General features: G+C 46.7%; 1 protein-coding gene across 1 annotated transcript in view; it reads right to left on the bottom strand.

The window, feature by feature from the left end:
- Nucleotides 1-14,008, bottom strand: part of BAZ1B (bromodomain adjacent to zinc finger domain 1B) — a 2,173,382-nt gene that overhangs the window by 1,082,247 nt on the left and 1,077,127 nt on the right. The window contains exon 12 of the mRNA XM_044054836.1: nucleotides 9,898-10,075. Within this exon, the coding sequence (XP_043910771.1) occupies nucleotides 9,898-10,075 (178 nt within the window). The remainder of the gene's footprint in view (nucleotides 1-9,897; nucleotides 10,076-14,008) is intronic.

The following is a 14,008-nucleotide window of genomic DNA, read 5'->3' as shown; positions in this document are numbered from 1 at the left end:
TAAATAAAGACATAGGGAACTTGCAGACTGTGGATCCAACCCAGTTTGGCTTTGTCAAGGGCAGATCATGCCTTTTAAACTTGGTTGACTTTTTCGAAACCGTCACCAAGGCCATTGATGAGGGAAAGGCAGTCCATACAGCCTACCTCGACCTGGCAAAGGCTTTCGACACAATACCCCACTCAGGTATCATTGAAAAACTCATCAGCTTAAATGTAAACCCATACATCACAAGATGGGTTGCAAACTGGCTAAGTGACCGAACCCACAGGGTCAGAGAGTTGCTGGCGCCATGTCAGACTCAAAGCCTGTCAAGTGGTGTCCCACAGGGGTCAATCCTGGGCCCACTCTTGTTCGGCATCTACTTTTCTGACGTACAAGCAAATACAGGAGGGTTATGGCTGACAAAGTTTGCAGATGACTGCAAACTGGGCGCCATAGTCGAAAACACATCTGACACAGATATCCTTCAGAAGGGTCTCACAGAAACGGATAACTGGTGCCAGGAACCATGGCCTAAAGTTAAACGCCAAGAAATGCATAGTCATACCCTTCGGGAAAATTAGAAGTTATGTACCTACCATAACGTTCCATGTTAGTTGTCTTCTCTCGCCTTCTTTCTTGCTGGATGGGTTCGGAGCCGATCCTCGGCTCCGACTCGGCACTAGCTTTAGCTCGAGAACTCCTTTTACCAGCTCGAGGCAACCCTATATCCCATGATGCAAGGCGGAACTACCTCAGATCTCGTTTGGTAGCTAACTAACCCTGCTAAAGACTTATCCTAATATAATTAGGAACCATGGTTCCTAAAAGAAGTCCTCATAACAATGCTCCAGAGGAAGCAATCTAATAGGAACTCTCCAAGATCTGTCCAGGCCAGGGGAAGGAGGGAGGGGCAAGAAAGAAGGCGAGAAGACAACTAACATGGAACGTTATGGTAGGTACATAACTTCTAAATGTTAAGTTGTCAATCTCGCCTTCATTCTTGCTGGATGGGATCGCGTCCCTAGCACCTGTATCCCGGGTGGCTCAATGGAACAGACTCTTGAGAACAGTGGAACCAAAACTGGCCCTATCTCTGGAGGCCAAATCCAACTTGTAATGAGACACAAAGGTATGAGGCGTGGCCCAAGTAGCTGCTGCACAAATAGTGTCAATGGGAAGTCTATCCTGAAAGGCTACAGAAGTGGATAGACTCCTGGTCGAATGTGCTTTTGGCTTAGAAGATAGTTGTTTGCCCCTTAGAGAGTACACATAGGAAATGGTGGAAGTCAACCATCTAGATAAGGTCACTTTAGATACTGTAAGACCCAACCTGTTTCCTGCATAGGAGACAAACAATTGGTCTGATTTTCTAACTTGTTTAGTCCTATGTAAGTAGTACCTGAGCTGACGGTGAACATCCAAAAAATGTAGCTTCTGTTCAGCTCTGTCAGAATAGCTAGGAAAGAAAACTGGTAGATCAATAGATTGGTTAATATTGGCTTGAGATACAACCTTGGGAAGAAAGGAAGGGTTAGTTCTGAGCGAAACCCTATCCTTATGAAACACCAGATAAGGTGAACGAATACAGAGGGCCTGAATGTCAGAAACTCTTCTTGCAGAGGTAACAGCCAGCAAAAATATAGTTTTCCATGTCAACAACTTTAAAGAACACGTAGCAGACGGTTCGAAGGAGGTAGAATTAGGGATGCCAACATTAAGTTCAGATCCCATTGCGGAGGAGGATGTTTCACAGGCGGTTTTAGGAGAAAAACTCCTCTCAAAAAGGCTTTGCATAACTTATGAGACATGATGTTATTGTCCTGCAAGCCAACATGAAATTTGGAAATAGCAGCCATTTGTACTTTGACTGTAGATGATGACGATCCCGAATGAAAAAACTCCGCCAGGAAATCCAAAACAGAATGTATAGGAGCGGTGAAAGGATCAATATTTCTGGCGTTTGCCCAAATAGAAAAACGTCGCCACTTGCTAGCATAAACAGTTCTAGTGGACGACTTTAAAGAAGACACTAAAATGTCTCTGAGTCAGAAATCATTGGTAGCCTGGCTAAGGAAGGAAGTGGAGCAACCAAGCAGTGAGGTTGAGAGAATGAATGGCTCGGTGCTGCTGACCCGACTGGTGGATCAAAAGATCCGGAACTGGGTCCAGATGCCAGGGCTGCACCAGAAGGTGATGATGTAGAGACGGAAACCAAATTTGTCGAGGCCAAAATGGAGCAATGAGGATCAATTTGGCTCTCAAAACGGTGGCTTTCTGAATGACTTGTGGAATCAATGGAAAGGGAGGAAAAGCATAAAGAAGTCCCCGAGGCCAATCCTGGGTTAGAGAGTCTCTCAAGGGTTGGCCTGGAAGAGGAAATAGTGTGAAGTAATCTGGGCACTTGCTGTTTTGAGGGTAGCGAAAAGATCGCAACAAGGGTGCCCCACTTCAGAAAAATCTGATCCACTACAGACTGATTGAGAGACCACTCGTGAGGCATCAGAATAGATCTGCTTAGCCTGTCCGCCAATAGGTTGGACCTGCCGGGATGTGCGTTGCTATCAGATACCGCTGAGAAGAGATCGCCCATTGCCAAAGTCTGAGAGCTTCTCGACATAAGGGATAGGACCTGGTTCCGCCCTGTTTGTTGATGTACCAGACCACGGACATGTTGTCCGTCTGTACTGCAATAGTCCCTGTGGGAAGAAAGTCGCCGAGGGCTTGCAACGTTAAAAGCACTGCTCTCATCTCCAGGACATTTATGTGCAGGTGGTATTCTATGGGTTGCCACGTCCGTGGACCATCCTGCCCTGATAATGCCCCCACCCGATCAGAGAGGCATCCGTGGTGACTGTGGCAACTGGAGGAGGGGAACAAATGGTCGGCCCTGCTGAAGAAGAGGGAAGATACCCACCATCGTAGATGAGCCCTGCAAGACTGTGTCACTAAGATCTCGTGTCTCATGGGCAGATCGTGGTACGACCACTGCGTGAACAACATCCACTGCAGGAGACGCATGTGGAAGCGAGCTAGTGGAAGAAGAACAATGGCTGCAGCCATTAGGCCTAGAACCTTCAAGACAAACCTGGCTTTGACCTTGTTGCTTTGTAACAGAAGCTGAACAAATTTCTGGATGTCCAGAATCCTTTGATTTGTTAGTCTGGCTAACATTTTGACGGTATCTAACTCTGCGCCTATAAAGGTGATAGATTGGCAAGGCAGCAGAGAGGATTTTTCAAATTCACGAAATTCCTAGACTCTTGCAAAGCTGTAAGGTGTAGTCTCTGGACCGAAGAAGCTGATCCCTGGAGGTGGCGGAGAGGAGCCAGTCGTCCAAATAAGGAAACACTTGGAATCCTCGACGTCTCAGGTGAGCTGTAACCACCGCCATGCATTTGGTGAACACTCTGGGGGCTGAAGTGAGGCCAAAGGGCAGTGCTCTGAATTGGTAATGACTGGCTCCCAGCCAGCGGAGAAACCTTCTGGAGCGTCTGTGAATCTTTATGTGATGGTACGCATCCTGAAGGTCTATCGAGCACATCCAGTTGTCCTTGCCCAGAAAGGGCAGAATGGATTGCAGCGTGACCATCCGAATCTTGCCTTTTGACAGACTTGTTTAGTCTGCTTAGGTCTAGTATTGGTCTCCAATCTCCCGTCCTTTTGGGGACCAAAAGAATCTTGAGTAGAAGCCGGATCCTACTTGGTCTGCCGGCACTGTTTGGATGGCTCTTTTCCCAGGAGTTTTGAAACTTCCTGTTTTGCCAAATCCCTTTGACCGGGTGAGATGTCTGGAAGGGATTGTAGAGGTCGGGAAACCTTCAAGGGGATTTTGTAACCCTCGGATTTTTTCGACTGTACCCCCTTCTCTTGTGATATGGATTCCCACGCTACTGGGTTCAGCCATATTCTTCCCCCGACTGCCTCCATGGGTGGACAGTCGGGCAACACCTCAGGGATGCTGAAAGGGCTTCTCAGGAAGAGGCTCCCTGTTGCCCCGGTTCTGAGGACCCCCTGCCTCTAGGGCGTCTATTATTGTTACCCCTCTGCCTCTAGGGGTAAACTGACCACGTGTGTCCGTGTAGCTCCTTGGGCTTTACGGAACCACATCTTCCCCTTCTGACCCTTGGGATATGGCCTAGAAGGAGTGGAAAACTGGACTCCAACGGCAGAAAGAGTTTTACCGTCTTGTTCACATCTGGTCAAAGTATCCTTCACCTGAGGTCCGAACAAAGCCGAACCGTCAAAGGGGTGTTGGTGAAGGACGCCTTAAAGGGGTCCAAAAATTACACAGCCGCATCCAGGCTTGGCGTCTAAGAGCAACACCTGTGCCTGCGGCCCTGCTGCTCCATCGGCTGCATAAGATATGAGCCGCATGGAGGAGTTAGATATCGAATTCAGGATAGCTAGCTGAGAGGCAATCTTTTCCTGAGCCCCAGCAGCTGAAGGATCCTGGACTACTACTCCCAGTTCCTTGAGAATATCTCGTTGAAGCCTGGTGAAGTGACAAAGGTAATTCAGCGAACGCATTGCAAAGGTCGCTGAAGAAAACATCCGCTTTCCATACCTGTCCATGGTCCTAGAATCCTTATTAGGAGGATGGACAGGTACTGAAGGATCCGCCAGTTCCTTCTTAGTGGCCGCCGCCACCATAGCATCCACAGAGACACCTTTGGACAGGAACTGTTTGTCCGAAGGGGCCGTGATGAATTTGGATGGTCTCCTGGGGACAGGTTCCACAATCTGGAGCCGCCCACGCCTTCCGAGCCACTACCTGCATGAGTGGGTCGAAGGGCGGAGACACCCAGGAGGTGGAGGGTCGGGATCCAAAAGCCTCCAGGTATACCGACTCATCCTCGGAGGGGTCAATGGAGGGCCAATTGCCCCTCTGTTTGAGGAGCTCAAGGATGTCTGAAAATGAGACATCCTCAGAGGGGGACCGTGGGGAACCCTCCGACTCATCTAAGTCGGTATCAGATGCAGTAGACTCAGGGGAGTCTGTGTGTTTCCTCTTACACGTCCTCTTCCGAGGGGGTTCCCCTGCAGGGTCAGGAGAAACCTCGGAAGAGGAGGAAATTCCCAGTGGGGAAACCTGGGGCGATGGATCCCTGGGCCTGAGAGCAAGAGGCTGGCAAGAGGCATCTGCAGGCACTGATGAGGGAGGAGCTAGAGGGATAGACCGTTGACCAGGTTCAGAGGCCAGGACACTCCTCATCACCTCAAAGGCTCCTCTCCCCGGGAGACCTGAACACACCCGCTCCGAAGAAACAGGAATGGTCGGCTCCAAGCAGAGAAGGCTCGAGGCGATGTCGGCGCCGAGCTTACCAAAGCCGAAGCTCCGAGAGGGAGAGCGGGGTCGGACAAGGGTCCGATGCCACTAGCCCCCTCGGAGCCGACAGTGGAAACCCGACGACCGGATCCCTCCAAGGAAAGTCTCAAGGAGGAGATCGGAGCCGAAGGATGTATCGGCTCCGGCATCGAAACAGTCGCTGTCCCAAGAAGCTCCGGCTCCGAACTCTGGTGTGGAGTCGGAGGAGGAATCTCAAGAATTGGGGCTGTAGCCGAAGTCTGTTGAGACGGGCTATGGAGCATTTGGGCCAGTGCCTGAGACTTCAACAGCCTGCTTAACACCCTCTCCAAATCGTGGTCAGACAGCCTGGAAGATCTCGAAGATCGGCTCCGATGGCTCCGCTCCGACAAAAGAGGAGACCCGGTGCCGAGTGAATACTTAGTATCGAAGGGGACCGGGATCTCTTACGGGCCGGAGCCATCGGAGCCGAAGTCCCTTGAACCCCAGATGGAGCCGAGGATCTCGGCTCCGATGCTGATAAAGTGTCGGCTCCAGCCGGAGCCGACAAGGCAACAGTAGTCAGGGTATCGGAGCCGGCCGGCACCGAACCCACTACTCTGGCAGAAGCATCGGCTCCAGCCGGAGCCGATATCGGCTCCGACGGAGCCGGAGCCACCGGAGGAGGCTTGGACACTGTAGCCTGAGCCTTCGGTGGCTTAAGAGGTTTTCCTGCCCCTTGCTTAGGAGGAGAACCTTCAGGTTTCAACAAACCTCGGAGGATCAGTTTGTTCCTCCTTTCCTGCAGGACTCGCTGGCTAAAGGCATGACACAACGCACAGGAGTCCTGCAGGTGCAAAGGCCCCAGGCAATACACACAAGAAGTGTGACCGTCTGTCAGGGACATTTTCTGACAGCACTGGTCACACTTCTTGAAGCCTGAGACCTTGCCTTCCCTAGACATCCTAAAAGGATATACACAAACAGTCCCCACAAACACACAACTTAATCCCTACACAGACACACAGGAAGGGAATAACTTGGGGAACTAGGCCTGACTAAAACTTTCACTGAAAAAACTATTTTAAAAGTTTAAAAAAAAGGAAGGGAATAGGGTGGGCTGTACTAAATACAGGCTAACCTAACACTGAAGGGAAATTAAACCCCTAACTAACTTTTTTCTTATTTAACAAGAAAAACTTACCTCAGCTGGCAAAGGAGACCTCTTTCACTAAGCGGCAAACGAGATCTGAGGTAGTTCCGCCTTGCATCATGGGATATAGGATTGCCTCGAGCTGGTAAAAGGAGTTCTCGAGCTAAAGCTAGTGCCGAGTCGGAGCCGAGGATCGGCTCCGAACCCATCCAGCAAGAATGAAGGCGAGATTGACAACTTAACATACAAGGTTACCCCTAGCTACCATATAGGTGGCAATCCACTGAGCACAGAAGAAGTGATCAGGGATCTGGGGACCCAGGTTGACAGTAACCTTTCGTTTGACACTCACGTTGCTAAAGTAGTTAGGAAGACCTTCTACATTGCCCACCTGATCATGAAGGGATTCATATCTAGATCAAGGGAGGTCATCGTCCCCCTGTACTCATCACTCATCAGACCAATGATGGAGTACAATGCCCCATTCGGAATGTATCTGACCAGACACCTGCAGCAGTTGGAAGGGCCCCAAAAGTTCCTCACCAAAAGGACAAAGGGTCTCAAAAATATGTCTTATGCTGCCTGACTGAAAGAACTGCAGCTCTATTTAGTCGCTTACCGATTGCTCAGAGGTGACCTGTGCCTGACATACAAGGCCATGTCAAACCCGGAATTGATTAACTTGCTTCACCTCAAAAAATCTAGATCCCTCAGAACTACAAGGGCGGGAGACTTAAACCTTGACACGGTTATTAATAGGACGTGCTGGAGGGACAGATTCATCACTCAGAGACTCCCTATGCTGTGGAACAAAATCCCGGTACATGTGAGGCAGAGCACCTCGCTGGCCTTGCTCAAGAGAAATCTTGACCAATGGATGGGAGATCGCAGATATACCCCAGGGATTACCTCAGTGTCACTGCTTGACAGAGGCACAGCAAAATAATGGGCATAGTTTTCTTCAAACTAAAGGGGTGGCGAAAGCCACAAAACTCTGGGCTAGGCTTATAAATGCCCTTGGGCAGATATAGCCTAGTATGAACCTATGAGCCTAAGAGTAAGGTACTAGTGGGAACTGCTGGATGGCTTTTTAAGGATGTAAATCAAACTCTTGATGCCACTGAACTGATGGGGTGGAACATCTGGAAGCGACTGCAAAAAGGGAACATAGCCTCTTGATATTCTGTCAACCATTTGTCCAGCATGACAGCCATCCATTTAACAGAAAATAATAAGCAGTGCCAGACTGCCTCTAGAGGTGAACAATCTGTAAATCCCACAAAGTACTAACCACGTAACACATGAAAACATTCAACTCTGGTTAAGAAAAAAAAAAAAAAACTAGAAACTCACATCTCATGTTAACATTAACTGGGATTCATTAGGTACCTTTATCACCTCTTCTACTTTTTGTAATCTCTCAACTCAACAACCAGGCACTGCAAGGCCAACAACTCTAAATCAGTCAACCTGGATACTTTTACCACCCCAATACAAACAGTCAAGGAGGAAAGTACAGTTGTGGAATAAACTTGGATACACGATGTTTGAATGATCACTGCTGCATTAAGATTTAGCTATTATATCTTGCCAAGGATAACAACTAGCCAGCTTCTAAATCTTCAGGGCACCTTCTATACACCTAAACAGTCAATCAGCTCAAGCTGAGATGACTGAAAAGTTTGGGTGCCAAGCCTTTCAGAGCTTTCATGCCAGCAGAGAGAGACAGACTCCAAAAACACAAAGCTAAGATCATCAAAAAATATGCATTCACACCCTGGCACAAACGCACCAAGAACATTTGGGGGGGGGGGGTTGGAGTGAGCAAGTGGCTACTGCAGCAGTGATCATTCGGACATCTTCTGTTATGGTAAGTTAACTTGCACAACTGTACTATACTCACTATGCTGATCACTGCTACACTAGCAGTAACTACAAGGCTAGAACACCCTAGCTAGCTACATTTTGGAGATGGAGGGAGAAGGGTCCAAAAGGCCCTGAAGAATGGTCCTAGCAAACCGTGATCTAAACCTACATAAGGAATCAAGCCTGTCGTGCTTTGTAAAAGTAAGAGGACCAAGCTGCTGCTTCTAGAATCCAATCCTTTCCCAAAACCAAAGATGAAGCAAAGGCACTGGTAGAGTGGACCTCGACCCTTCCCGGAACAGTTTTGCTGTGGTGAGTATAACAGCCTTACACAATCATTTGGAAATAGTCTGTTTGGACACAAGTTGTCCCTTCTTACATTTACAAGAAATGAACTGATCTGAAAGATTTATTTCTGTCAAGACAGTACCAGAGCTCTGTGAACAAACAAGGTACAAAGTATCCAAATTATTTTCTCCTTCATTTTGAGTTTGAGGAAGACTGGGAGATTGATAGTCTGGCTTAATCTCTATGGGAACTAATCCTTTTAAAACTAAATAAACTCGGACTCTGTGGAAAATGAGATTGGGTCTACTCACTAAGACCTTGAAACTCAAACCTTTCTTGCAAAAGTCAGAGCAATCAGTAAAACTGTTTTGCATATTAAGGAACTTGAATAAGCCAGGTTAGCTGGTTCAAATAGAGAAAGTGTTAGATTCTGTAACATAAAACAGAGATCAACGATAGGACAGAAGTTTTCGTAGAGACCTCTTATGTAAAACCCCTTTCAAAAACGTTTTGGCATAAGAATGCATTAAAAGAGGAGGATCCGTGGGAAGACATGCTGAAATAGAGATAGATAAATCAACCTTGCAGGAAAAGTAAGAAAGGCTAGAGGACAAATTCCTACAAATATTGTAAAATCAGATAACTAGCCCCGAATTGGAGCTAGTTATATTGTTGGCACAGACTACAAAACCCTTTCCATTTGCTAATATGTGATTTCTAGCAGCAAGATGTTTCGCTTCCACTAGTGCCTGCTGCATAGGTCCTCAGTACACAGGTGCCTAAAAGGAATTACAATCCTATCATTGATGCAGTCACCTGAAGATTACGACTAGGTAATAATGAAAATGGACAACACAGCTGGAATGTTATGCTAAGTACATAACTATCTGATGTCAATTTTCATTCATTCCTCAACTACTGGGATAGAGTCCTCAGCTACTGATTTGTATTTTAACTCACTAGGACGTTGATTATGAAACGTGCTTTACGTCTGTATGTACTTATGACATGTCCAAGTTTTGCCTAACTATGCACTTAGCTTTTATGCTTATGTGACTTTTCTCCATGGGTCTCCACTGAAAAGGAGTCTTGCATGGTCTCTTCACTAGCCCAGTAATAAAAAAATACAAGCAATAAAGTAATGGCCACTACATTTGTACAAAAAAAAATGTGCAAACCCACTCAGAGCTTTACTTTTAAGCTGCAAATCCAGGTTCTGTAGTACTCCATGTTTTCAGCATTAAGTAAAATTAACCTGCATAGTTCAAGGACCTTCCTACAGTACAACATGCACCCTCATCACATAAGTTCCGAGACTCACCCTTTCTTCAAATTCAGATGTTCCGTCCATATAGCCCAAACCTCCCTTATGTAGTCTTGTTGTAACTTCAATAAGATCGCTACGCAAGTAATTTAATAACTCCTGATGACCATCACAAGACTTGAGACTGGTGTTCTGTCTTCGAGCTAGGTGAATTGAATGCACTATGTCTTGATATCTGTAAAAAAATAAATAAAAATAAAAAAAATAAAAAAACCCTGATGATCAATAAAGACAAACCAAAAGACATCTAAAGTGAGTAAACTTTTACCATGCATATCACAACACTCAGCAACATAAAAATCAAACATTTCTGCGCCACGTAGCTGAAAGAATGAGAAGTTACCTACCCTACCATAACGTTCCATGTTAGTTGTCTTCTTCTCGCCTTCTTTCTTGCTGGATGGGTTCGGAGCCAATCCTCGGCTCTGACTCAGCCTATACTAAAGCTAGAGAGCTGATTTTACCGGCTCGAGGTACCCTATTATCCCATAATGCTAGGCGCCAATTACCCAGATCTCGTTTGGTAGTTGAAAAACCTTAGCAATTCTAGCCCCTAAAAACGAGGGGAGAAGGGGAAGGAAAACCTTCCTAGTGTAACTAAGTGAACTCACAGCTACCCAAAAAGGATAATAAAAAATAGCCTTCAAACTGTGTAAGGTGAAAATTCCCCAAGAAAAAAAAAAGGGGGGGGGGGATCCTTTCGGTCTGTCCAGGCTAGGGGGATGGCGGGTGGGACGCAAGAAAGAAGGCGAGAAGAAGACAACTAACATGGAACGTTATGGTAGGTACATAACTTCTCAATGTTAAGTTGTCAATCTCGCCTTCATTCTTGCTGGATGGGATCACTTCCCTAGCACCTTCATCCCGGGTGGCTCATCGGAACAGACTTTTGAGAACGGTGGAACCAATGTTTGCCCTGTTTCTGGAGGCCATGTCTAATTTGTAGTGCGAGATAAAAGTATGAGGAGAAGCCCATGTGGCTGCCGCACAAATAGAATCTATTGGCAGTCTAGCTTGAAAGGCTGTTGACGTAGCTAGCGCTCTGGTTGAATGGGCTCTTGGCCTAAAAGGTAATTCTTGATGTCTGAGCTTATAGATAAGGGTAATCAGAGGACAGCCATCTAGAAAGGGTTACTTTGGATACTGGAAGGCCCTTCTTGCCTTCCGCATAGGACAGAAATAGTTGTTCAGATTTCCTGGTTTGTTTAGTTCTGTCCAGATAGTAACGGAGTTGACTATGAACGTCCAGACAATGCAATTTTTGCTCCGCCTTGTTGGAGTAGTTAGGGAAGAAAACTGGGAGATCAATAGTTTGATTTAAATTTGCCTCTGAAGCTACCTTGGGTAAAAAGAACGGGTTAGTCCTGAGAGAGACTCTGTCTTTGTGGAAAACTAGATAAGGGGGACGAATGCAAAGGGCATGAAGTTCTGATACTCTCCTAGCAGATGTTATGGCGACTAGGAAGAGAGTTTTCCAACAGAGCAATTTCAAAGGACAAGAAGCCGCAGGTTCAAAGGGAGGGAGAATAAAGGATGTTAAGACTAAATTAAAGTCCCACTGCGGTGGGGGATCTCTGAGTGGTGGCTTAAGTAAAAAGATTCCTTTAAGGAAGGCTTTACAAAGCTTATGGGACATGATGCTGGAGTCCGATAAGCCTATGTGAAAGTTTGAAATAGCCGCTAACTGAACTTTGACTGTGGAGGATGAAGAGCCTGAATGAAAAAGTTCGGCTAGGAAATCTAGAAAGTACAGTTTTGTACCTACCATAAATGTCGATGTCCGATAGATATGCAACTGCAGTCATAACATATGGGTTGTCCTGCCTCAGGCAGCCCTCGGTCGGCCGGATTCCAAAGTCTGGGTCCGACGTCGGCTGATGTCGCATTTCTCTCCGACGTCAGAGCGGCTGGAGTGCATAAGCATCAGCTGACACCATCTTCTTCAGTGTTTCTTGCCCCAGATGCCAAGTTCCCTCCAAGGAAGGCTGTAATCAAATTGGAAGACAAAGCAGGTTTCCAGACAAATAAGCAATAAACAGATGCACCATAACAGATATCCCCAGCTAAGGATAACAGGGAGAGGAGTGGACCCAAGGCATAGAGGGGAAGGAGGGAGGGAAAACCCGACTGCAGTTGCATATCTATCGGACAACTACATTTATGGTAGGTACAAAACTGTACTATGTCCTTCAAGAATGCAACTGCAGTCATAACATATGGGTTGAATACCATAGCTTAGCTGGGGGAGGTGGAATGCTCTAAGAAAAGGATGGTGTAGCTATCAATCCCTGCAGGACTGCCGAAGCAAAGCCTGCTCTGGATCTGGAATATAAAGGGAGGTTGTAGTGTTTGGAGAATGTATGCACGGAGCTCCATGTAGCAGCTTCTAGAATGTCTTTTGTAGGCACCCCTCTTAAGAATGCTGTAGAGGTGGCTGTAGCTCTGGTGGAGTGTGGTCTGACATTGGCTGGCGCACACTTTCCATGGAAGGAATAACAGAATCTGATGCAATGTCCAATCCATTTTGAAATAGTCTGTTTGGAAATTGCTTTTCCTTGTACTCCAGGGGCATAAGCTACAAAAAGCTGATCAGACTTCCTACTGGTCTTGGTTCTGTCCAGGTAGTAGCGAAGTTGTCTGTGAATGTCCAAGGTATGCAACAGTCTTTCCCCTTTGTTCTCAGGATTGGGAAAGAAAGTAGGCAGGTGAATTGCTTGATTTAAAGAAACCCTAGATACCACTTTTGGCAGAAAGGTAGGGTTGGTTCGTAAGGAGACCCTGTCTCTGTGGAAGGTTATGAACGGTGGCATTGCCATTAGAGCCTGTAATTCCGAAACCCTTCTTGCTGAGGTAATTGCCAACAGGAAAGCTGTCTTCCAGGAGAGAAATTGTAAGTCCACAGAAGCTGCTGGCTCAAAGGGAGGTAGAGTCAGTTTCTCTAGGACAAAGTTGAGGTCCCAAGCCGGTACTGGGGCCTTTCTTGGTGGCTTTATATTCTTGATTCCCCTAAGGAATTGCCTTAAAGGATGTGAAAACACAGGTGGATCAGTGTTGTATCTAGCTGAAATAGCTGAAGCATGTATTTTTATGGAAGAATATGAGTCCATTCTGTAGCATATCTGCCAAACATTCCAGAATGAGTGGGATGTTCAATAATGATGCATCATGACCCTTGCTGGTATTCCAAATGCTGAATCTCTTCCATTTTGCTGAGTAAACCTTTCTGGTGGATGGTCTTCGGGCTTCTGTTAGTATCCGCTGAACTTCCTTGGAGAGAGATAGATTGAGGTTATTCATGGGATCTCCCAAGCTGTTAGCTGCAGCGTCTGAATGTTGGGATGAACTGTCTTGAAGTTGTGTTGAGTCAAAAGTTGGGGCCATTGGGGAAGGGCCCACTTTTTGTGGTGACATATGCTCCGTAGTAGTGGGTACCAGTGTTGTCTTGGCCATTCTGGAGCTATTAGGATCCCCTTGGGCTTCTCTGCTTTGATCTTTAGTAATACTGTGGTCATCAGTGGCAGAGGTGGGAATGCATAGATTTTTAGGAAGTTCCAGTTGAATGAGAGCGCATCTATTTTCCATGCTTGTGGATATGTCCTTGAACAGAACTTTTGTAGATGATGATTGAGGTGGGAGGCAAATAGGTCTACTTCTGGCCTGCCCCATGTCGAGGCGAGTCGTATGAAGATTTCTGGATGTAACCTCCACTCGTGGGGGTCTAGGAAATTCCTGCTTAGGCTGTCCGCCAGCACATTGTCTTTGCCTGGAACAAACTGGGATTGCAACTGTATGTTTAGGCTCAGTGATTTTTCCCAAAGATTCATGGTCAGTCTGCAAAGGGGGTAAGAATGGGTGCCCCCCTGCTTGTTTATGTACCACATCACAGTGGTGTTGTCTGTCCGTATTAGCAGGTGGCCTTGCTGAAGTTGTTGTCGAAAGGCCTCGATGGCATGCATTACTGCCAGCATTTCTTTTTGGTTGATATGCAGATGTGTTTCCTTTGGAGACCACTGTCCTTGAATACATCTGCCCTCCATGTGCTCCCCCCATCCAAGGTCTGAGGCGTCTGTGGTCATGGTCTGTGTTATCTGAGGTTTTTTGAATGACA

This window comes from Protopterus annectens, chromosome 13.part0 (assembly GCF_019279795.1).
Source record: "Protopterus annectens isolate FY-2018-M chromosome 13.part0, PAN1.0, whole genome shotgun sequence".
In the NCBI taxonomy this organism is placed as follows: domain Eukaryota; kingdom Metazoa; phylum Chordata; order Ceratodontiformes; family Protopteridae; genus Protopterus; species Protopterus annectens.
The sequence above is the reverse complement of the archived record's forward strand: the minus strand, read 5'-3'. Positions and strand labels throughout refer to the sequence as shown.